Raw genomic sequence first — 26522 nt, forward strand, 5'->3', positions numbered from 1 at the left:
ACTGCCTGTGTTTGAATCGTGTCTGTTCTGCTTACTAATTAGGCAAATACTTAACTTTCTGTATTTGAACTGTAAAATGAGGATAATACTCCCTTCTTTATTGGTTGTTGTGAGCCTTAAGTTAATTAATCCATAAAACATTTAAAACCATGCCTGAGAGGAAGTACTCTATAAAAGTTAACTATTTTCATGACTGTTATATCTTCATAAAGTGTTTCTATTTCTACTATTTGGTGCTTTTTGAGGTTAACTTCCATCTTGTCTGCTATTAATATTTCCATTTCTGCTTTTTTTTGCTGTTCCTATTTTCTTGGCAGTTGGAAGCTTCCTTCACGAGTTTGTCTTTTTCTTATAACTTGCATATGTCTCAGTGAGAGACTGCAGTCCATTTATATTGCATATGATGCCTGATAATATTGCTTTCGTACGACTTTATGTTATTTCTTTTACTTTGTTGTTTCTCTCCCTCCCTCTTATTTTTGATCAAATTGTCATTTCTTTTTTCTTTTTATTCCTTGTTAATTTAAACATTATAGGGTTCCCATTACAGGTTTCCCTTCCTTTCCTTGAATTCATATTGAAATAACATTTCTTTTTTCAAGTGAAAAGAAGACATCAAATATTTCCTCACCGAAGTGTTCCAGTTTCCGCATTTCCTTCTCTGTCCTCCCTAACTTTGGGACCAGCAATAAGGTGGCAGGTTCAGAAAACCTCTGCTTCCTGACCTTCCTCACACGAAAACTCAGACGGCTTTTCCTCTCCGCCCCTCACCTACACGTCCCCTCCACTCCAACTCCCAGGTTTTGTTGAAATACGTTAGCATTTTTAGCTTAAGACCATTCTGGGAATTTTTCTTGTAGTGAGACTCTCCCTTTAGATAATCTATATTCAGCAGTTAGACTACTCACCTCGACAGTTTATTATCCTCCATTTAGATTTAACAGTTCACTGCAACGCTTAACAATAAACTGCTCACCGCAGTTTCCATTTCTTTTCATTTTTCTTTCCTTTGGGTCTCTGTTCTGATATATTTATGCATAGTTACAGATATTACTGAAGCATTTTCCACAGATAGACAACATGAATTATACATGATTAAATCCTTGCTGATATGCAAATATCCCTCTTTGACTCTCACGGGGTGAATGACATCTTGGCTGGGAACAAGATCCCTAGACTAGTCTTCTCTCAGCTTCTCTGGATGTTATTCCACTATCTCCCAGCCAGTGATGTAGAAGACAAGTCTAATGTCATTATTTTCTCTTATAACTTGTCCCAGAAGCTTGGATTTCAGGAATTTTCTAGCTTATGTCCAAATTATGTCTTTACAATCACTGAGTTAGTCAGCCTGAATCAGTGAGATTTTCAATTTGCAAACTCAAATCTGTCATCAGTTCAGGGAAAATAAACTAGCTTTCCTCTTAGTTTGTTTTTCTCCATCTATTCCAGTTTCTCCTTAGGAATTCATATCATTTTTATTCCAGTTTCTCCTTAGGAATTCATATCATTTGAATATTAGGTTACCCTTCAAATATCTGCTTAATTTTTGCCTCATGATTTCCATCTTTTTGTAATTTTCTTCCTATGCTTGGGTTACTCCTTCTATTTGATTTTTCCAGCCCTTAACTCAAGTTTCAACCACGACCATTCTTTCCTTCAGTTCATCTATCTCATTTTTTTTTAGTTCAAAAATCATGGTGTGTGTTTACAGCTCCATTTTGCTGACTACAGAGCATGGAGCCTACGCACTAGTTAACTCCTCTGGCCACACACGTGGAATGAACCAGGCCAGAGCACAACGATACCTGCCCTTTTTCTTTTGTGACAATGAATAATCTTTGGAGATTATATAAAAAATGGAGCTGTTAAGAAAAAAAGTAAAACTCCAAACTTTGGAAATAGGCAAAAGGAGGACCACATATCTTCTTGATGTCATATTGGAACATCAGCTGATATGCTCATTCAAGGATTATGGACCCCTCCAGGAACATCTACTTTTGTTTTGACCTACTGTTCCTATTGATTACAGCACTTTAAAACTCTGTCAGAGTGGATGCTAACTTATAGAAAACTGATAGCCCTGTATATGGTTCTTTCTGATGACAATGCAAATGAATTTTGTCATGTAGAAATACAAATGGTTCTGGCTCATAAAGAAAATTGCAACTCAAAGGTTACAATGTTATTGCCTGTGGGGCATTTACCAGTTTTGTGTGTAACTTAGCAGTCATATTTCATGACTATTTCTTTCAGTTACTATAAATGCTTCTGCTGTCTTATACTTTTAAAAATCAGTTTTACCAATCTGTTGGTTCTTCCATCAGTGAGCTAAAACAATCTTTGATATGTGCTCACTTAAAAAAATCCAGTGTGTGAATGGTGTATGTGAATGAGCTTTTAGGTCCTGACAGGCTCTTATCATTTGCTGTTCTATTTCTTGTGTTCTTTCTCTCTTTGGCCACTGGATTTCGTTAGATAAGTTATTTTTCTTGGTCTTGTCTCTGGGGCTCAGGTCCAGGTTTGGGGGAGCTTTCAGTGGCGCTCGCCCTGCATCTGGTGGAAGATAATTGATGTTTAGTCCTATGGACTAGCAGATAGCACGGGTCAGATGCCAGGCCCCAGAGGAAACTCTCTCCAGTCGCATGACAAGGAGCTAGCTGGGACTGGAACTCCCCCTAGTGGGAGGAGCTGTGTCCAAACTCAACTTCCCACTGAGCGGGAAGTTTCCATTTCCTTAATGAGAGGGGCTGAGCATAAATCCAATTTCCCACAAAGTTCCAAGGGGTTAGCAGTTGGAATTTCTAGACAGCTTCCTGAACACCAGGCACCCAAACTCAGACAGTTCAGCGCCGAGGTGGTCCGTTTCTCTCCCATTGGCAAGGCTGCTCTCACAATTGCCACATAAAAAGGGACAATAAGTGGGGGAACCTCTCCTAGAGAACAGTGCCATGATGTACCCACCGCTTCTGGCTTAAGCAGCCCTCTCTGCAAAAGGCCAAAAGGGCAGCAGCATCCATGGATTCCAGCCTGCACCAGGTGACGCTGCTGGTATTCACCCAAGCTCTGTGCACGACCAGGTACCTTCTAACTCCTGACCTTCCATAATCCCACCATTCGTTTCCCTTGCAGACAGTTTAGTGTACATTTAAATATATAGTATAAACATGTCTGCAGAAATGGGATCATTCGATGCATACTCTGCCATATCCCAGCTTTATCAATCAATCCTATAACGGTGATTATCTCTTTCTACATCAATAACAATAGGAATTTTTTAAAGGCTTTTGATATATATTACCAAGTTGCCTTCCGGAAAGTTAATAACAATTTGATTCCCACAGCAGTATAAGATAGTGCCTGCTTCTCTGCATTTTTGTTTCTTTGTTTATTTCAGCCACTGTGGTAGTGAACGCCGGCATCTCACTGAGGTTTTAATGAGCATTTCCTTGATTGCTATGTTAGTCGGGGCTTTCCAGAAAAACAGAACCAATAGGATGTATATACATATAGGAAGAGATTTATTATAAGAACTTGGTTCATGCAATTATGGAGGCTGACAAATCCCAAGATCTGTAGTTGGCGGGGGGGGGGGGGGGCTCGGGGGAGCTGATGGTGTAGCTCCCATCTGAAGGCCAGCAGGCTCGAGACCCAGGAAGAGCAGATGTTTCAGTTCAGGTCTGAAGGCAGGAAAAAACCAATGTCCCAGCTCCAAGGCAGTCAGGCAGGAGGGTTTCCCTTTTTGTTCTATTCAGTCCTTCAACTGACTGGCTGAGGCCCACACACATTTAGGGAGAACAATCTGCTTTACTCAGTCTACTGATTTAAATATGAATCTCCTGCCACAACTAAAAGGACCCACAACTATAGTATACAACCATGTACCGGGTGGATTTGGGGAGAAAGAAAAAAAATATGAATCTCATCCAGAAACACCCCCTTAGACACACTCAGAATAATGTTTGCCCATATGTCCGAGGACCTTGTGGCCCAGCAAGTTGAAATAGAAAATTAACCATCACAATTACTGATGAAGTTGAACAAATTTTCATACTCTTATTGCCTTTTTGTATGTATATTGTGAACTGCCAATCCATGTCCTTTGCCTATTGGGGTGTTTTTTTCTTTCCCTTATTAATTTATAAGAAATCTTCACATAATGAGCATATTAACCGTTTGTCTAATATAGGGTGCAGACATTTCCCCCCAATATATGGTTTGCCTTTTGACTAAGCTTTGGGTAAGGTTTGGACAGAAGTGTGCTTGAGCTCGTGGTCCTGGACAGGGACCCCGAGTGCAGTGCTTTAGGTGACCATCTGGTTAGGCGCAGAAGCAGATTCTCTGACAGTCGAGCTGGCAGTGAGTGTGACAGCCTCCTGTGAAAACTGAAGAGACCGATGAAGCCATGGAAGACAGGGAGGGGCCCATCTCGGGTGGGTCTAGGCGACAGACACCCGGAGGCAGAACCAAGATTTTCCTCAGAAAGGTTTTTGGTATCTGCTCTAAGGGTGACCAAGGCAGTGTCCTGTGCTGGAAGCACAAGTGCAAGGAGGCTAACCAGGGAAAGATTTAAGGAAGAGCTCCTACACAGCTACTGTGCGATAACGAAAACACACTGCAATGGTAAGCACAAACAGAAGGTTCTGTATAGAGAATGGTAAAGAAAGACTATTAAGCTAAACTCCACCCGCCCCCACCTTGGGTCTCTTGCTTTAAATGAACAAGTGAAAACAACAAACACTTTGCAGTGGCTCATGGGTGTCAGGCACTGTCCTCCGGCTTTACCTGCAACGGCCTGGCTTTTATAGAGCCCTTCCGAGCAAGTGCCGGCATTTGCCCTCCCTGCCCCTACCCTGCTTTTTTTGGCCAAGGAAACTAAGACCCAGAGAGGTTAATGAGTTTACCCAGCAGATTAAAAACTTGTACAGCTATCAGTGGTGGAGCCGTAATTTGGAAAAACTGGCTTCAGGGTCCATGCTTTGAAACATCAGCTGTTACTGCCTAGTTACAGAGTTCATTTTCTTACCACCGTGAAAAACACTTCGTATTTGTGCAGAAACATAGTAGGCTCTCGGTTTGTACCTAATTGTTATTTGTCTATTGCTATTGTTTATTTTAAGACTTCACTTACCTCCAAGTCTGAAGAACTAAATTTATAAGCAATATTCCAGCCGAATATTCCACAGTTGTTTCTTTCGTTGATCAGAGTATTGAAAAAACATAAGCTGAATAGAAGTTTTTTCCACCATGGTCCACAGTCAGGCGTTTCAAATATTTCTTCCGTTACCTCTCCAATCCCACCATATCCAAATGTCTGGAGTAAGTTACTCTTCAATCCCTGGGGATTTTCCATGGAAATCTTTAAAACAGATTTGAGTCAGAACAGCACGTGAGAACAGATGCAGGACTAGGACTGGGGCTCTTCCTTGCAGAGCGTGGGGAAGAGAACCAGCTCAGAATGTAGTTGTTTTCAAGATTTGGCGGCAATCGAAACTCTTGTGTGATTCTTTTCCCTTTTGAAAGCTTCTGTAGCAGGACTGTACCCGATTTCCTGTTGCTCCAGTTCACTGCTCATCGAGAGCACTCCTGCTTGCTCTAGTGTAGAGTGCTGGGAGCACAGCATTTTAGAAAGTTGACCACGAAGGGTGACCGTGGTCCAGGTGCTGAGGGGCAGCTGAGTGGCTAACAGACTCAGGGCTGCATGGCCTCAGCCGCAGAGGCGGGGCGGGGCGGGGGGGCCAAACCATAGAAACGGAGAACAAACGGAACCAAGAAAACTATCAGGCATCTTTGATATTAGAAAGGAGAACAATTAATTTGGTGTTTTACTAAATTGTTTTGCTTGCATTAAAAATCCCTTTGGTTGACTTCTTAACCAGGATAATTGAAGTGAGGAGGGACAGGAGGTGAAGTGGGGACAGAATCTATTAGAGAGTTTTTTATGCTGAGGAAGATTTGCCCTGAGCTAACATCCATGCCAATTTTCCTCTATTTTTTAGGATGTGGGCTGCCAGCACAGCATGGCCACCAGCAGAGGAGTGCAGGTCCGCGCCACTGACACGGAGCAGGCTGAACTTAACCACTAACCCACTGGGGCTGGGCTTGGAGGGCTTTTTTGAGAGTGTGGCTTTTAAGTCTGAAACTGTGAAGGATCTGAAACGTTCTCTGATTAGCACAGTTTACATATACATACATACATGTGCATATGTATGTATATGTTCGTGTATATCATACATAAGAATTGTGTGGATATGTATATATGATATGCGTAGATATGCATATATGATACGTGTGTGTGTGTATGTGAACATGAGATTTCTGGATCAAAGATCAGACTATTTATCCAGAGCAGTTTATGGTGGTTCTCCATGCTCTGATTCCCCAAAGGGCAACATAGTGGGAGCCAGACATATCCTGTGTGTGTATAGTGGGGTGTGTACCATAGGAGGGGACTCAGATGGTGAAACATGGAGCTTATATAGAATGGCTGGCCTAAGCCCTGTGGCCAAGTGGTTAAGTTCTTGCGCTCCACTTCGGTGGCCCAGGGTTTCACAGGTTCGGATCCTGGGCGCGGACATGGCACCGCTCATCAAGCCATGCTGAGGTGGCATCCCACATGCCACAACTAGAAGGACCCACAACTAAAAATAGACAACTATGTACCGGGGGGCTTTGGGGAGAAAAAGGAAAAAATAAAATCTTTAAAAAAGAAAAAAGAATGGCTAGCCTAGTAGCCCCGCCAGAATGTAAACAAATCCTCTCTGGGGAGAGAGAAGGAGGTCTCCACAGGTTTTTCCACTCCTGGAGTGTAAGCAAATGGCTCTGAGTTTTACTGCCCTCAGGATGAAAGCAAGTGGCTCCAGGGGATTGAAGAGAAGCTTCCCTGGGTCTCTCGCTCTTAGAATGTGAGCCAGTGGCTCTGAGAAGTGCTCGAGAGGAGATATCCTCTATCTTGCAAGGTCTGTTTACCTTTCAAATGTCCTGTAATGCAGGTTCCCCACAATCTGTGCTCAGAGACCCCTGGCTGTGCAGAAATGAGAAAACATCACAGAGCATTGTTCCTGACTGTTACGACTGACTTCTCTGAGAACTCCTGCTCATGTCTCTAGAAGCAGACATGTGTCTGCCCCCGGAAGGAACTCTCTCTGAAGGGGACGAGAGACAGAAAGGGAGACAGAGCGTGAGGGAGAGAGATAGGGAGAGAGAAAATGTGTGTGTATAATCAGTATTGCCTTGGGAAGAAAGTTGCTAACATCTAGAATGAAACTTTATTTTTTTAATTTCAAAAGCAAGTTCATGCCATGTTTGTGGTTTTCCTTTCCCTTCTCTTTCTGTCCATTTTTTTTTTTAATGTGGGATGATAATGTTTGGGTCATATTTGTAAGGAAGTGATTTACTCACTCTGGCAATTGATTCTGTTAAAAATCTGAACCGATTTTTTTGCAGGGGAGTGGTTTGCCTTTTATTCAAAAAATGTTTTCTAATATACTCCAAAGCAAAGAGAGTCATAATTAACTCCATGTACCCACCACTCACCTTCAACAATGGTCAATATTTTGACAATATTGCAAAATCCTGTTTTTAATATTAACTTGTGCTTAGTTGAGCATAAAAAATGCTGTAGCCAACCTATGAGAGCTCTGTGATACCCTTGAGTGCATTATTTTGTCTATTTCCCTGTCATCTTTCAAGTCTGTGCAAATGTCCCCTCCTTGATGAAGACTCTCCTGCCTGTCTCCCTCTGTCATCCTACTGACCACATGGTATCGTGTAAAGGAAACTCTTGTTTACAGTTCTCATTCCTCCACTAGTCTGTGAGCTCCTTGAAGTAAGAACTTGGACATATACTGTTAAAATATCTTTCTTATTATATAATTAATACATACTTCTTGTAAGAATTTTAGAAAAACAAAAATAAAAAATATGAAACAAAAATATTAACAAATATATTATAAAATATTTTTGAAATCTTTAAAAATAAATAATAACATGTCACCTAGACATAACTACACATAATATTTGGTTATATTTCATTCTATATAATGTTTTTCTTCTTTTTGTTTTCTTTTATAAAATTTATCACATTATTCGTTCTGCTTTGCATTCTGCTTTTTACCGTAGTCATTTCATGTTCTCAAATCATTAAATATTCCTTTAGAATTTGATTTATAGTAGCAGCATCCTATTTCATTATATAAATATACCATAATTTCTTTGGCTTTTTCCTAGAAGTGGGTCACTTAATTAAATTGTATGAAACTTTAAAAGAATCTCTCTATATTGCAAAATTACCTTCCTTTCTGCATTAATATCTTTCTAATATTACTTTATCAGCAATATGTGAGAGTAGTTATTTCACTGTACCCTTAACATCACTAATTATAACATAATATTTAATCTTCACCAATTTGATGGACTATCAAAGGTATCTCATTGTTTTGATTTGCATTTTTCTGATATCTAGAGGCTGAATTTTTATTTTTTCATATGTTTATTGACCTTTTGTGTCCTTAGCCCATTTTTCTTATGGGGTGTTAGTGCTTTTCTTAATTATTTGTAGTTGCTCTTATTTACATATTAAGAAAATTATCATCTCTATCTGTGTAGATAATGATATATGAAAAATCTCATAAAGTTTTATGTATGTACTAATTAGAACGACGTTAAAAAATGCTTACACTGATGGAGACTTAGAGCAATGGACCTACTTAAGATGAAATGTTCCTTGAAGCTCTGTCTCTGTCCCTCCCTGTCACCCTTCACTCCCCTGCCCCCAGCACCTCCCCCTCCCAAGTCCCCACTCCTGCCAAAGATAAAAGGCTGTTTGAGATCATAATCTGCTCCAGGAGGTAAGTGGAGTATTTTGAGCCTCAGGCTAAGAGCTGTGGATTTCTCCAATCCACGTTCTGTTTTCTCCAGGAGCAGGATTGTTGGGAAGTGATTCAGAACTGTCAGCTTGGTAAATCTGCACAGAAGACTGGGAAGAGCTGGGGAGCTGTGTGACAGGGAGAAGTTTGTTCCCAGGAGTCAATCGGGTTTATTCTCAAACTGGATTGGGACTCCATCCAATCAGGAACGTGCCCCATCCACCTGATTTGCTCTGTCGTCACCCTGATTCTGTGGAAGTTGGATGGGCATGTGCTTTCACGTCTGGGCACGGCATTCTGCCTGTGCCAGTGGTTAGTTTTCTTTGCTATTAGGACTCCATCTTTTGGTCAGCTGGACACTTGTTTAACAGGATTGACCAAGTCTTAGTATTTGTTCAGACCCAATGGTGAAGATGAGAAGTCACAGGTAATCCTTAATTAGGACATTTTAGTCAATAGTTTCCACCTGCTTTCTGCCAGACCGTTTCCAGAGAATTAATAATGAACTGTGAAATGGGTAGGGGGAGCAGAGACAGAAAAAGCTACAGAAGCAAAGGGCAAGGAAAGGACACAAATTCTACATTCTGTTTTATAACAGTTGGGAGCCTAAGCATCCTTGTTTGAGAAAACAAATGTCTAAACTGTGAACCATTTGAAAGCAGTGATCTTGTCTACTCCTTTAGCATCCTTCCTGGTCCACAGGATAGGGCTGAGCACAGAGCAGAAATTTAACATACTAAAATTAGCAATCTCCAATTAATTCAGAGCTATGAATGCAAGATGATTTACATTCAGTGTTCCTCAGTCAATATTAAAATCTGTTATTCTTTGTTCTTACCTTGAAACTCTTTTGAACAATAGGAACTGGGAAAGAACTGTCTGATTTTGAGCTTAACCAGAGCCTAAACTCAGGGTCTATTTTCACATCTGGACTACTAAATCTGAAAAATACAAAATTTATAAGTATTTTAATGTGAAAAGTTTAAACCAAACCAACATGTTCTAAGAATCATAGTATTTCAATGTTTAAAGTGACCTTAGAAATCATTTTAATAATCAAAAGTCTTATTAGACTACTGTAAGAACTTTCATGTTGCACAAGAATTTGCACAAGACCCATTAATTCCCATTTAAAAAAAGTAGTTTTCCCTCCCTTAAGTATAAAAGTGATATATACTCATTGTAAAAAATCTGGAAGCAAATTATAAATTAAGAATAAAACGAAGAGTTCCACTGGTCAAATCTGGGACAGTTGAACATCAAAATAAATGATGATAGAACATATTATAATCCATTCACTAAAATAGGAATCTATGAGTCCATAGTGATATAAATAAACAAATGGATAAATAAATAGAGAAGGAAAGGCTCTTCCTTATAGTAGAACATCATTTAATTAATTTAGAAGGAATTATGATAGGGTGACAGTCAAGCTTTAAAGGCTTGATTTGATAAAGAAGTATGAATTTCTCTTAATCATACACTGATTATATAGAATGTATTTTATATACCATTAATTACTCTTACTGAGATTTTGAAATTCTGTTCTGAAGAACATTTCTCTAATTTCCTTTTTAAAATGATACATTGTTATCTACCATTCTACTGTTTCTATCTTAATACACTTTCTTTTTTTTTGGTGAGGAAGATTTGCCCTGAGCTAACATCTGTGCCAATCTTCTATTTTGCAGGTGGGACACCACCAAAGCACGGCTTGATGAGAGGTGTGTAGGTCCATGCCTGGGATCCGAATCCATGAATCCTGGGTCACTGAAGTGGAATGTGCGAACTTAACCACTACACCACCCAGCCAGCCCCCTTAATACACTTTTTGAAGGCTGATACAATGTATGTCTAGTCCGGGCTGTGTCCTTGTCTCTAGAATGATTTCTGGCAAATAATAGGTGCCCTATAAATATTTTTTAGGTGAATCATGAATGAAAGACCTGGTAGATAATATTGTGTCATCTTCAAAAGTTTACATCTATTGAAAGCATATAACTTAGTAATTTTCTTTTTCTGACTCTCTTAAGTGATGAATGTGAAAAAGAGAAATTAGCAAATAGGTTTTAAACTGCTAGAAGAAAAACAGTCTGAGAACAGAATAACTGATATTAGCGAAGTTTTCAGTAATTTAATCAGGCAGTTGCATTTTGGTGTTATAGTCTCCTTGCAGATGCTCACAACATAAAAGCAGGAAGAAGAGAGACCCTCATCTAAGCACACTTTATAGTATAATATCGGCCATACACAGTAAAACAGACAGAAATGCAAGGCTGGAGAAAAAATTATGGTGCAATTGGTTAAAACATTGCGAATTCTTCACTCAAAGTTATAGCAACTTCCAAATACCTCCAATGAAAACAAGAAGGTTAAACCTCTGGAAACTTCTGCCTGAGTGAGCAAGCATTTTGGGAGATACAGCCGAGAAAAGTGGGTTGAGCTAGAGAAAGTTCAATCATCACTGAAAGTCTGGGTGTGAGGTATTATATTCAGCTGTTTGGAATCATAGAGAATACAGTCACATGTCACATAATGACGTTTCTGTCAACGATGGACCGCATATACGACCACGGCCCCATAAGATTAGTACTATATAGCCTAGGTGTGTGGTAGGCTCTACCACCTAGGTTTGTGTAAGTACACTCTATGATGATCACATGACAAGGAAATTGCCGAACAGTGCATTTCTCAGAACATATCCCCGTTGTTAAGGGATGTGTGACTGTGTTAAAAACTAGGTCACAGACCTATCCATCTGTATGTGTGTGTAGTTTGCATGTGTATCTACTGAGAGTGAGAGTTTGAGGAGGAGAGAGAAAGTGGTAAACAAGATGGAAAGTAAAAACTAAAGAGGCCTTTTTGTCTAATAAGAACTCATACATTCTTTTCATAGTCTTCAAGTTCTTAGAGAAAAGAGAATCCAAATAAGATAGCTTAAGTTTCCTCTAAAAGGCCTGACACATTATTTTATCATTATTTAAGTACAGTATACATTGCTATTTCCAGTTCTACTTCATTGTTTGGATAATTAATCTGACCCCTTACAAATAAGTGTAAAATTCTTACGATTCTACAATAGTGCAGAGCCTTGGCATAAACGATGCTGCCAGATGGCAGTTCTGGAGGAAGACCCATCGTTCTGTTTTGGTTAGGGCCTTAACAATGAGGTCCTCTGCTTTAGCTGCCTGGCCATGACCCAAAGAAATCATGGCCACATGACGTGTTGTTCCTTTTAGCTCCTGTGCAAATTTCAGGAGGGTATTGGTGAGGTCAATCCCTGTATGGCAATGTGGAGAGAGACATACAATTGTAAACTCATTTAATTCCTTCTTAAAAAATACAATCTAGCATTTATTGAGTGGTGGTGGGAGAAGGTGTAGACACAGTGGAAAAACTACAGTCTTCCAAATTAGAACCCAGAGTTCAAATTTTGGCTCTGCCACCTCCCTACCAGGTGACCTAGGTTTTTTAACATATGGGGATGATAATATCTACCTGTAGCAGCAACTGCTGATTATCTACCCCAATGTCTACTTGTCCTTTCCTCCTGTGTAGCTGAACCCCAGTGTTACTTGAGATGGCCATGTACCCAGCTAAAATACTTCATTTTTAGCCTTTCCTGCAGCCAGGTATGGGCATTGAAGTCTTGTGAATAGGCTTGGGCAGCAAAGTTGGTTAACTTGTGTAATCGTTCCTTTCTTCCATTGCGTTGTTTAGAACACAGATGTGATGCATAGAGCCCTAGCTGCCATCCTGGCTGAGTCTTCGAGAGATGGACAGTACCTATTGTGAGTGTGTCAGGCATATAGCCAGCTGCGTTACAAGCAAAAGTTCCCATGAGAAAGTCTCCACGTGGAGGCATTTTGAACAAGGATTTTGCCTAATAGAATCAAAGTTTGAAAATGGTAAATTCTAAAGACATATTTGATTTGGAGACGATGAAGAACAGAAGATAAATGAAGAAAATATTTTGCCTTGGAGAAAATATTTTACTTAGGGTCTGTAAAGCAAAGATAAGAAAAAGGAAAAGAAAAATTTGGAGTTTTGAGGAATACAAGGCCTGGATCAGCAGGACCAAGTTTTGATAGTTTATTTTATTATATATATATATATATATATATATATATATATATATATATATATATATATTCAGGAATCAATGTTAATTAAAACAGTTAATAAACACAAGGGCTATCCCAACTTTCAGATCAATAATACATGTTTGAGAGGTATTTTCTGCGCAGAAAACTAGCACGGATAAATTTTTGCATATTTGTGAATCTGGGAAACATTTTTCCTCTTTGTTCTTTTATAGTTTTAGAAAGTTTCATTCTTAATATAGTTTAAACTTTTCTCTTTTTGAGGAGGATTGGCCCTGAGCTAACATCTGTGCCCATCTTCCTCTACTTTATACGGGGGATGCCTGCCACAGCATGGCGTGCCAAGTGGTGCACAGGTCTGTGCCCAGGATCTGAAACGGCGAACCCTGGGCCACAGAAGCTGAGTGCGCAAATTTAACTGCTGCGCCACGGGGCCTGCTCCAATATACTTTAAACTTTTAATCACTCCCCTTCTCAAAATATTTAAATAAGACTAGGGAAACATTTCAAACATAGAAACACCTGACACAGAACCCACTTCTCTACATCTTTTGACAAATATCGTACTGTCATCTTAACTGTTGACGAGTAGCTCACCATTGGCATGCACAAGCATCAGTGGAGTTCTGGCACAGGATTCTTTATACGATTCTCTCAAATTAACTCCGGTTCTGCAAATATATTCACTTCCCATTTTTTCAGCTGTAAACTTTCTCACTGAATTCTTTAAACATTCTGGCCTGAGAATTTTTATCTAAAAAAAAAATATGACAGTTAAGGTAACTTTAAAAACCAATCAAGGGACTATTCCCTATGGGAAAATGAAGCAAAACTGAGAAATATTCCTTATTTAGGGTGTCAGAGTTGGAGGGCGTTCCTTGTGTTTGGAGAGTTTAATGGGAGACGGCCTACGTGTGGCGGGGAAACTGCCGCCACTGCTCTTGACCCTAATATGGCCCTTCCTGGATGCGAGGGCCGCTTGTGCCTCCATCTCTTTCACATTCTGGGATCTCGCTTTGGATGTAAAAATCCAAATGGTCCCCGATTCTGCAGAAAGAGATCTTTCCCCTGGATTTCTTCCTGTTGTGTTGTACATGTCTAGAGCAAGAAAACCCCATGGTGTTTGGGAGATGAAAACTTAGGATAGCACAACTGGATGAGTACTAACTCCTCCATTAATAAAATGAAAATGAATAGCACGATACTTGTGGGTTTAAGCAAACTGAGTACATATCTGAAAAGAACTCTAGAGGTACTAAAAGATACTGGAAAACAGTATAAACAAAGTAAGTAGAGGTTCAGGACCTACTGGAAATCATTGCAAATTTCAGAAGAAAGACCTTTTACTTGACAACTGTTTTATACAAATCACTTATGTGCTATTTCTTTATAGAGTGATCATGAATTCTGTCCTGAGCATTTCAGCATCAGAGACTCCATCATTAAGGCAAAGCCAAAACTGTATGTGTCTGTGGATCTGTGCAGATGTACTAGGTTGAACCATGGGAAATTGCCATTTTTACAGGTTAAGAACTGTCAAATATTGGTTATTTTACATGTTTAACATAATATGTTAAATCATTATGTCAAATTCTGCTTTTTTGTTTTACTTTTTGGAAAAATTAATCTTAAATTTTTGTTTTAATTACATGCATCATTTATTTTTAAAAAATGAAAATTGGCAGCACACAAAGACTCTGGGGTCTAGCACCAGAGTTCACCCAGTATATCCAATTAATGAAAGTGTTAGAACCAGCCAAGTGAAACGAGAGATTAGGTGTGGTCCCCTGACACCGTCACTGCTGAGAATCTGTGCTCCCAAACGTGATCATGATCCTTTGTCACCATCATGCTGCTAGGTCCTCCTTTACTTTATTGTTCAATCAAGCATTTATTAAATGTCTCCACTGCTGTAATTTTTAATCCAAGGACTTTTTCTCTTTTTATTTTGAGGGGTGGGAGAGAAAGGGAAGATCAAAGAAATGGAGATCTATTGAATTCAATTTTACTAGCTCTTTTCTGAGCAGCTACAAATAGTTGTGAAATTTTTCTCATGTCCATATCCCCTCCTCATCATCTTTCTTTCCTTCTTTTCTGTCCAACAAGTTACAGCAATGGAGAGAGGTGAATAAACTAGGCAAAGTCCTTGCCCTCATGCAGCTCCATGATGTTATCCTTCTCCAGGGTGAATCTTCTAATATATTCTAAATCTCTTATGCGGCAATCTCAATTTCTGACTCTTATAGGTCAGACCCAGTTTCAAATATTCTAACGTGGTTTCCTTAAATGTACACTCAACACTTCATCAGATCATGTCTCCTGACTGTGGCTTTGGAAAATACAATCACTATACTCATGGAGTTTCTAGTTCATAAACTAAAATCACCTGGAGCTTAGTGGAGGAAGGTAATGTAGCATGGGCTTTAAAATCCAGTTAATTTTGTTTTTGAGATAATACATGCTTGCTACATAAAATTCAAACAATACAAAAAGGTATAAATTGAAAAATGAAGGTCCTACTTCCTAGACAACCACTGTTTTTTCTTGTGGCTCCTTATAGATATTTTTACGCACATGCAAGCATCTCTCTATCTACCTCCTTTTTTTCCACAAATGGAGCCGTGCAATACAGATTGTTCAGGATTTTGCATTTGTCAGTTACTATAGCTTAAATATAGTTTTGTCATGACTATGTCAATAATCGACACGTAGAGTAGGCTGTCAATCTGTCTATAGTTGCCAGGTGGAGAACATAAATTAGAGAAGTATGTTGGATAGAAGAAAAATAATTCTCCTGTGTAAGAAAAACAAAGAGACAACTATGATGCTAACGGCAACTAATTTCAACTTCAGTGTCAGGACGTAATAGGGAGCAGCGAAGACTGCAGTGCTCTGGTCCAAAGGGGCAGATGCTCCTCTGCTCTAGCTACTGCTCCTGAGGATTGTGGGCTCAGTATTGCCCGATCTTCTAATTTCATTTTTTGGATAAAAGCTGGAAATCTGGATTTTTATGTGAAATCTCTCAATTTGCAAATTTTGGCTCAAAAGAAAAAAAAACCTAAACAAAACAAAAAACAAACTTGTACACCAATGTTCATAGCAGCATTATTCACAATAGCCAAAAGGTGAAAGCAACCCATGGGTCCTGGAACAGATGAATGGATAAGCAAAATGTGGTGTACACACACACACACACACACACACACACACACACACATATACACACAATGGAATATTATACAGCCTTAAAAAGGAAGGAAATTCTGACACATGGTACAACATGGATGAACTTTGAAACCATTATGCTAAGTGAAATAAGCCAGACACAAAAAGATAAATATTGCAACTTTCACTCATATAAGGTACCTAGAGGAGTCAAATTCATAGAGACAGAAAATGGGATGGTGGTTGCCAGGGTCTAGTGTGAGGAGGGAACGGGGAGTTACTGTTTAGTAGGTACACAGTTACCGTTTGGAATGATGCGAAATTTCTGGAAATGGATAGTGGTGATTGCACAGCACTGTGAATGTACTTAATGCCACTGAATTTTTACACCTAAATAGGGTTGAAAGGGATTAATATGAGGATAAAATGAAATAATTCATGTATATTTTGCCACAACAGAAAAAACAGAAAGGAAATCAACTCACTTTAAGATATAAGTGTACACAGAATGCTATTTTACAGTACATAGGATGATATTTTAGTTATCTTATTTGAAGACTTCGGAGTTTGTAAGAAAGATCGCCTTGGTTCAAACCCATTTGTTTAGTGATAAATTGCACTTGAAATGTTGGGGGAAAAAAACAAAACTGCAGGTCAAATAAAACATGCCTATAAGCCAGATGCAGGTTTTTTTTTTTTGTAATTTCTAACCATTTTATTTTTAAATAAACTTTAAGGCAGAATCAGAAGACGGGCTCCTGGCTGTCCTGGCCGGTGTCCGCAGAAGTTAGCGTGGGGAGGAGAGCGAGAGCAGGGATTTCCCCTCACAAAACTAGAGGGCACGTGTGAAAATAAGGAGATTTTTCGAGGTGAGAAGGATGAATTTAGGATGATCTACTTTGGGAAAGGATGATGCAGTGTTGCTGCAAGGAGCACAGATTTTAGAGTCCAGCTGTCTGAGTCTCAGTCCTGGCTCTATCACGCAGTTTCTAAGCCTTGGCTCCCTATTCGGTAAAAGGGAAAACCATCGTGCCTACTTCCTAAGATCACCATGAGGATTAAATGAAATGATGTATGTAAAATGCTAAGCTTCTGATGTTCTAAGGGTGTCATAAATGACACTCATTCACATCCCTAACCCACCGACCCCTGCAGCCAGATTCTGAAGCAACCGAGAAACAGGAGTCAGGCGTAATAGCACCTTTATTAACCAGAAAGCCCACAGTGGCAGACGTGGTTTAGGGGTGTGTGCTTCTGATACTGGGCCCTAGAATTTGAGAGACTTACTCGTCCGTCATGAGCAGCGCTGAACAGCTGCTGGCTTCTCCCTAAAGAGCCAGGGTCTGCTCCTGCACAGTTTAAGGCATTGAGAAGCAGAGCAGAAACTATGCCTTTTGCAGGTAGGCAGATCCCAAAAGGGCCAGAGGAGAAGGGGCTGAGCCATGCACTCTGAATTAGTCTCTCAGATTTACCCATCTCACACATCCTCCCTCCTCTCTAGGGAGGAGCGAATAAAGGGCAGAGAGATGCCAGGAATCTTACTCTAATTGGACTCCCTCCACATAAAAGAAACATTGAGATGGAGTGTACGTGCTTCCCTCTAGCATTACTGTTTACTAAATGTTAGCTTGTAAAATCCATATATTTTGCCATAAAAATGTAAATTTGAAGGGTTTAAGTTACTGATAAAGTTCTCAAAACATTTAGAATATCAATATTTTCTCATAGCACTTCTTACCAAAATAAGTCTTTGAAATGGAGTGAGTTTCTCCCAGGGAAAATTTATAGGACTGCTAATTTCTTCATTTTCATTCAAAAGTTCAGCTAGATACAATTTAGAGAAAGAAACTGAGATTAACAATCAAATACTTTGGATCACTAAAAGATACCACAATGAGAATTTTTGTTATAAAATTGTGAAGTTTTTTTTAAACATAGCTGACTTCCTTTAAAGAGAGCTTTATTTCTGTAGGATTTGCGGCATCACTAATGATCCTTAATATTGCAAAAGAGGCAGACGCTCAGGTAGATTTACGGTTCCTCTTGGCTGTAGCGAAGTGGTCAATGAACAGTGCCATCACAAGACGATGGACTGCTGAAGGGAAAAAGAGAAGCCAGGGCCACAGCCAACACTTTATAACCTGCCCCTGCTTACGTGATGTTTTGTGATGAATATAAACTAATAATTCTAGAGGCTAGAGATTTCTAGTCATAATCTACCTGTGACAGATAAAGGAAATGAGAATCAAGTGGAAATGCAACAAGATTCTCAAATTTTTGAAAAACTGAATATTATGCCCTTATATGTTTTAATACCATCTCTCTTACTACTGCAACAGCATCCTACCGGATCACACTCTCTTGCAAGGTGGGAGCCTTCTAGTTTTTGTTTCCAGCTCTCTCAGATACGGCTATCATTTCTAAAAACCTTATATTTCTATGTATTTCCCCAGTGTCTAACTTCAAATACAACTTAGATTATAGAAACTGCTTTTTTGAACATAGCTAAGATAGGTTTGTTGATCTCAAAAAAAACTCATGATACATGAAAATCGTTACAATTTACGGTTGTAAATTTGGGGTTATTTGCAAAATAAAAAGATCTTCACTTTACCAAAAGGGTTAGTAAAGAGTTTCTTTAAATAAAACATATGGATTTTTATCTTATAATATAATAAACGATGAATCCAAGATAGATTCGTGACAAACACAACAAAATAAAACATTAATGACCCAGAGAGAAAATGGTAGGGGAGGAGAACTTCTTAACCAGAACTGAAAATCCAGAAGTTAGAAAAGAAAAAAAAATAGACCTAATTGACTATATAAACATTTAAACAGTGTACGGTACAGGTACTATAAACAAATTCAACAAACAATGTCAGATTTCGAAAAATATTTGAATGAATAGGTTACTATCTTTAATAAAACAAAAAGTTAATTATCTATGACACTAGGAAGATTCTTACAGATGGACAAAAAAGAGATAAACAATCTAGTAGAAAAATGGGCAAAGGACATGAATAGGCAAATCTGAATGGTCAACAAACATCTGAGAAGGAACTTAAACCTGGCAGTAGTTGGGGAAATTCAAATTAAAGTACTTTAAACTTCTCAGATTGGCAAAAGCTAAAAAAAAATCAATACCCCTCTTGGAAAAGGGACACTTACATATTGCTGGTGGAAATATAAATTATCAAGGACTTTTAAGAAAAGTAACCTGGCAGCAACTACTAACACAAAAACAATATACTTTTGATTAGCAATTCCACTTCTGGCTATAATCTCATAGAAATAGAAGTAAAGAAAACATGTTTAAGGATGTTTGTGTTATTGTATAACATAATTGTATAGTGTGGCAAAAATCTGGAAGCAAAATGGAGAAAAATGTGGAAGGAAACAAATTAGGTCGTATCCTGAATGGGGTGATGTGGGTGGAAATGGCAGGGAAAATTGAGGGGGGGAGTTCAAAGTGGAAAAACGAAAAGGAAAAGATGTACTAAAACTAGCTGGGTGTTTAAAGTAAGTTATATTTCCTACGTAATTTTTAAAACACATATCTGTTATATGAAACAATATATAAAATGCATTGTCTGTTATATAAAATATATGCATCTGTTGGATGTGTAGCCTTCTTCAGATTCAAGGTTCAAAACTAGTGTGGTGTAATGAAACTAGTTTGGTATATTTCTTCTCTCTGAATTTTTGACTTTTCATCAGAATTTCTCACCAGCAACAATAATGTTCATAATAATCATTTCACAAGATTGTCGTGAGCATTACATTAAATAACACGAGATGTGCTTACAACATAGTTATGTTCCTCCCTTCACTCTTTCACAATATAAGATATTGAAGTACATTTATAAGTTGATAATCTACATACACATATATGTAATTAAACTAGATTAAAATATTGAATGCTTTCTTACTTTCCTCTGGTGATGTCTTACCTTCTTCCAATGAAGCATTTTCTGAAGAGAAAGCTATGCTCATTAGAAAATATACATCCTCACTATTATTAAAAGCATTCCATTGTGATACATTTGATAAAAGGGATTTGCATAGAAGAGAAAATGGTTCTAGTTCACTGCTGACATATTGGCACTCTTTCCACCTGGAATCTGACAACCACTGAAGATGTCGATTTCTATAGATTTCATATATGTCTAACAGAAAAGAAAAAATGACCACATTAGAAGACATATATCCTGGGGGCTGGCCTGGTGGCATGGTGGTTAAGTTTGCACACTCTGCTTCGGCAGCCCAGGGTTCACCAGTTTGGATCCTGGGCATGGACCTACCCAGCGCTCATCAAGCCATGCTGAAGTGGCATCCCACATAGAAGGACTAGAAAGACCTACAACTAGGATATACAACTATGTACTGGGGTTTTGGGGAGGAAAAAAAAAAAAGGAAGATTGGCAACAGATGTTAGCTCAGGGCCAATCTTCCTCACTAAAAAACAAAAAAAAGCAGGATACTACTGTAGACAAGAGAGGCTCAATTCTGCTGAGGAGCTTGGAGAAAAAAAAGAAGTGCTATATCTTTTACCTTTTAGTTACTCATTAATAGTAGATGCTTAACAAATTTGTTGTTGGGAAAAGCCATTTTATATAAAAATTAATTACATAAAAGGTAATTTTTTATTGTGGTAAAAGCACATATAAAATTTACTATCTTAACCATTTTAAGAGTGCTGTTCAGTAGTGTTAAGTATATTCATATTGTTGTGAAACAGATCTCCAGAACTTTCTCTGCAAATCTAAAACTTTGTACCTATTAAACAACCCTTCCCTCCCACCTCCCCAGCCCCTGGTAATCACCATTCTACTTTCTGTTTCTATGAAGTTGACTTCTTTAGATACCTTATGTAAGTGGAATCATACAGTATTTGTCTTTCTGTGACTGGCTTATTTCACTTAGCATAATGTCCTCAGGGTTCATCCACGTTGTAGCATGTGACAGAATTTCCTTCCTTTTGGAGGTTGAATAATATTCCATTGTATGTACATACTACATTTTATTTATCCATTCATCCATCCATCAATGGACATTTGAGTTGCTTCTACCTGTGGCTATTGTGAATAGTGCTGATATGAACATAAGTGTGAAAATATCTTTCTGAGACCCTGCTTTCAATTCTTTTGGATATATAGTAAGATGTGGGATTGTTTTTAGCTTTTTGAGGAGCCTCCATACCGTTGCACCATTTTACAATCCCACCAACAGTGCACAAGGGTTCCAATATCTCCACATCCTTGACAGCACTTGTTATTTTTTTTTTTTTTGATAGTAGCCATCCTAATGGGTGTGAGATGATATCTCACCATGGTTTTGATTTGCATTTCCTAGCGATTAGTGATGCTGAACATCTTTTCATATGCTTGTTGGCGATTTGTACAACATCTTTGAAGAAATATCTATTCAAGTCGTTGCCTATTTTTAAGTTGGGTTATTTGATTTTTTGTTGTTGAGTTGTAGGAGTTCTTTATATATTCCATATGTTAACTCCTTATAAGATATATGATTTGAAATATTTTCTTCCTTTCCATAGATTGCCTTTTTACTCTGTTGACTGTGTCCTTTGATGCACAAAAGTTTTTAAGTGTGATGTAGTCCCATTTGTCTATTTTTGCTTTTGTTGCCTATGCACTGGTGTCCAAGAAATCATTGTCAAATCCAATGTTACAAAGTTCTTTTGTTATGTTTACTTCTAGGAGTTTTATAGTTTTAGGTCTTATGTTTAGGTCTTGAATCCATTTTGAGTTGATTTTTGTATTTGGTATAAGATAAGCGTCCAATTTCATTTTTTTTGCATGTGGATACCCAGTTTTCCCAGCACCATTTGTTGAAGAGACTGTCCTTTCCCCAGTGAGTAGTCTTCAAATCCTTGTCCAAGATCTTTTGACCATATACATGTGGGTTAATTTCTGGGCTCTATATTCTGTTCCATGGGTCTGTCAGTCATTATGCAAGTACCAAACTGCTTTGATCACTGTAGATTTATAATATAGCTTGAAACCAGGAAGTGAGATGCCTGTATCTTTGTTCTTTTTCAAAATTGTTTTGGCTATTTGAAGTCTCTTGAGAGTCCATGTGAATTTTAGAAAGAATTTTTTTATTTCTGAAAAAAATGTGATTTTGACAGGGATTGCATTGAATTGTAGATTGCTTTGGGTTAGTATGGACATACTAACAATATTAAGTCTGCCAATCCATGAACATAAGATGTTTTCCATTTATTTGTGTCTTCTTTAATTTCTTTCAGCAATGTTTTGTAGTTTTCAGTGTACAAGTCTTTCACCTCCTTGGTTAGGTTTATTCCTAAGTATTTTATTCTTTTTGATGCTATTGTAAATGGGATTGTTTTCTTAATTTCCTTTTCATACTATTTGTTGTTAGTGTATGAAAATGCAAGTGACTTTCGTATGTTGGTTTTGTATTTTGCAACTTTGCTGAATTTGTTTACTAGTTCTAACAGTGTTTTTGTGGACTTTTTAGGGTTTTCTACATATAAGATCATGTCATCTGTGAACAGAGATAATTTAACTTCTTCCTTTCCAATTTGGATGCCTTTTCTTTCTTTTTATTGTCTAATGCTCTGACTAGAATTTCCATGTTAAACAGAAGTGGTGAGAGCAGGAGGCATCTTTGCCTTGTTCCTGGTCTTAGAGAAAAGCTTTCAGTTTTTCACCACTGAGTATGATGTTAGCTGTGGGCTTTTCATAAAAGACTTTTATTATGTTGAGATGGTTTCCTTCTCTTCCCAACTTTTTGAGTGTTTCTGTCATGTAAGAATGTTGAATCTTATCAAATGCTTTTTCTGCATCAGTTAAGATGATCATGTGGTTTTGTCCTTCATTCTGTTAATGTGGTTATTACACTGATTGATTTTTTTATGTTGAATAAGTCTTGCACCCCAGAAATAAATTGCACTTGGTCATGGTGTATAAATTTTTTAATGTGCTCTTGAATTTGGTTTGCTGTATTTTGTTGAGGATTTTTGCATCTATAGCCATCAAGGATATTGGTCTCTAGTTTTCTTATAGTATCTTTGTCTGGCTTTGGTATCAGGGTAATGCTGGTCTCATAGAATGAGCTTGGAAGTGTTCCCTCCTCTTCAAAGTTTTTGAAGAGTTTCAGGAGAAATTGTGTTTATTCTTCTTTAATGTTTGGTAGAATTTTTCAGTGCAGGCATCTGGTCCAGGACGTTTCTTTGCTGGCAGATTTTTGATTACCGACTCAATCTCCTTACTTGTTATAAGTCTGTTCAAATTTTCTATTTCTTCATGATTCAGTCTTGGTGGATTGTATGTTTCTATTTATTCTAGGTAATTCAACTTGTTGATATATAATTGTAGTAGTCTCCCATGATCCTCTGTATTTCTGTGGCATCAGTTTTAATGTCCCTCTTTCATTTCTGATTTTAGTTATTTGAGTCTTCTCTCTCAATCTAGCTAAGAGTTTATCAATTTGTTGATCTTTTCAAAAAGCCAACTCCTAGTTTTGCTGAGTTTTTAAAATTTTTTATTCTCTATTTTGTTTATTTCTCCTCTAATCTTTATTATTTGCTTCCTTCTGCTAGCTTTATGTTTAGTTTGTTCTTCTTTCTCTAGTTCTTTGAGCTATGGAGTTGTTTATTTGATATCTGCTTTTTAATGCACGTATTTATAGCTATAAACTTCTTAGTATTGCTTTTGCTGTATTCTGTAAGTTTTGTTATGCTGTGTTTTCACTTTTACATGTCTCAACATATTTTATAATTTCCCTTATGATGTCTCCTTTGACCAACTGATTGTTTAAGAGTATGTTGTTTAATTTCCACATATTTTTGGATTTTTCATGTGTTACTGGTGTCTAATTTCATTCCATTGTGGTTAGAAAAGATGCTTTATATGATTTCAATCTTCTTGAATTTGTTAAGACTTGTTTTGTGGCCTAACATGTGGTCTATACCAGAGAATGTTCCATGTTCACTTGAGCAGAATGTATCAGGAGTGTTGCTGTTGTTGGGTGGAGTGTTCTGTGTATGTGAGTTAGGTCCAGTTGCTCTATAGTGTTGTTCAAGTCCTCTATTTCCTTACTGATCTTGTGTCTGGTTGTTCTATCCATTATTGAAAGTGGGGTATTGCAGTCTCTCAGTATTACTGTGTGGCTGTCTATTTCTCCCTTCAATTCTGTCAAAGTTTGCTTCATATAATTAGGAGCTCTGAGGTTTGGTGCATAAAAATTTATAATTGTTATATCTTCTTGATGAATTGACCCTTTTATCATTATATAATGTCCATCTTTGTCTCTTGTAAGTTTTTCACTTAAACTTATTTTTCCTGATATCAGCATAGCCACTTCGACTCTCTTTTGGTTACCATTTTCTTGGAATATCTTTTCCATCCTTTCACTTTCAGCCCACATGTGTCCTTAAGTCTAAAGTGAGTCTCTTGTAGAGATTACATAGTTGGGTCTTGTTTTTTTATCCATTAAGCCAACCTATGTCTTTTGATCATGGAATTTAATCCATTTACATTTAATTATTGATAGGGAAGAACTCACTATTTCCATTTTTAAATTGTTTCCTGTATGTCTTGTAGCTTTTATGTCCCTCCTTTTGTATCTTACTGCCTTCCTTTGTATTTCATTGATTTTTTGTAGTGATATTCATTGATTCTCTTCTTGTTTCCTTTTGTGTATATTTGATAGATTTTATTTTATTAGTCAGGGTTCTCCAGAAAAACAGAACTAGTAGGATATATATACATATATACAAGGAGATTTATTATAGGAATTTGCTCACATGATTATGGGGGCTGAGAAATCCCATGATCTGCCATCTGCAAGCTGGAGAACCAGGAATGCTAGTGGTGTCAATCAGTCTAAGTCCAAAGGCCTGAGAATGAGGGGAGACAATGGTGTGAGTCCTGGATTGAGTCCAGAGATCTGCAAACTAGGAGTGCTGATGTCTGAGGGCAGGAGAGATGAAGCTCAAACAAAGAAAAAATTTCATCCTTCTTCAGCCATTTTGTTCTAGTTAGGCTCTGAATGGGTTGGATGATGTCCATCTGCATTGGTGAGAGCGATTTCCAATTCAAATGCTAATCTCTTCTGAACACACGCTGACAGACACACTCAGAAACAATGTTTTACCAGCTATCTAGGTATCCCTTATCCCAGTCAAATTGACACACAAAATTAACCATGACAGCTACCATTGCAATTACAGAAAATATCTTAAAATTATAGCATTCTATTTTAAAGTGATAAGAATTTAACTTTAATCATATCCCAAAACTCTATTCCTTTACAGTTCCCCCCAACACTTTGTTATTGATGTCACAAACTACATCTTTATATATGGTATACCTACTAACATAGCTTTATAGTTTTTAAAAAATGTTTTGTCACTTAAATTCTATGCACCAAAATTACAATAGTATAGGTTGCTATATTTTAAAATTTATTTACTTTTACCATAGAAGCATCTATTTTCATATGGCTTTACGTTGCTGTCTATTATCTTTCTGTTTCAACTTGAAGGACTTCCTTTAGCTACTGTTGAGCAGGTCTAGTGGTAATGAACTCCGTCAAGTTCTGTTTATCTGGGAAAGTCTTAACTTCCCCTTCATTTTTGAAGGATAGTTTTGCTGGATATAGCGTTCTTGGTTGACAGTTCTTTTTCTTTCAGCACTTTGAATACGTTATCCCACTCCCTTCTGGCTTGAAAAGTTTCTGCCAAGAAATTCGCTTATAATCTTATGGTAGCTCTGTTGTATGTGATAAATCAATTTTCTTTTGCTGCTTTCAAGATTCTCTCTGTCTTTGACTCTACACAGTTCAATTACCATGTATCTCAGTGTGGTTCTCTTTGGACTTATCTTTGTTGGAGTTCTTTGAGCTTCTTGAATCTGCATGTCCATTTCTTTCCTCAGATTTGGGAAGTTTTCAGCCATTATTTTTTCAAATCAGCTCTTGCCCCTTCTCTCTCTCTTCTCTTTCTAAGATTCCCTAATGCATACATTGGTTTGTTTAGTAGTGTTCCATAAATCCCTAAGGCTCTCTTTGCTTTTCCTCATTTTTTTTTTTTGCTCCTCTGAGCCAATGATTTCAAATGACTTGTCTTCAAGTTCACTGATTCTTTCTTCTGCCTGATCAAGTCTGATGTTAAATCCCTCTAATGAATTTTTCAGTTCAATTATTGTATTTTTCAACTCCAGAATTTGTTTCATTCTTTTAAAATAGTTTTTTGTTGATATTTTATTTTGTTCATGTGTTGTTTTCCTGATTTCATTTAGTTGTCTATCTGTGCTCTTTTTTCAGTTTATTGAGCATCTTTACAACAGTTATTTTAAGTTCTTTATCAGGGAGATTATAGAGCTGCAGTTCTTTAAGGTTG

General features: G+C 37.7%; 1 protein-coding gene across 1 annotated transcript in view; it reads right to left on the reverse strand.

Annotated features, from left to right (window-relative positions):
* Positions 1 to 26522, reverse strand: part of DNAH14 (dynein axonemal heavy chain 14) — a 417001-nt gene that overhangs the window by 29169 nt on the left and 361310 nt on the right. Inside the window, exons 73-78 of the mRNA XM_023632738.2 lie at positions 20086 to 20301; positions 17871 to 17956; positions 13565 to 13721; positions 11934 to 12144; positions 9703 to 9805; positions 5129 to 5356 (exon numbers count right to left, since the gene is read on the reverse strand). Coding sequence (XP_023488506.2) covers positions 5129 to 5356; positions 9703 to 9805; positions 11934 to 12144; positions 13565 to 13721; positions 17871 to 17956; positions 20086 to 20301 — 1001 coding nt within the window. The remainder of the gene's footprint in view (positions 1 to 5128; positions 5357 to 9702; positions 9806 to 11933; positions 12145 to 13564; positions 13722 to 17870; positions 17957 to 20085; positions 20302 to 26522) is intronic.

This window comes from Equus caballus, chromosome 30 (genome assembly GCF_041296265.1).
Source record: "Equus caballus isolate H_3958 breed thoroughbred chromosome 30, TB-T2T, whole genome shotgun sequence".
NCBI lineage: Eukaryota > Metazoa > Chordata > Mammalia > Perissodactyla > Equidae > Equus > Equus caballus.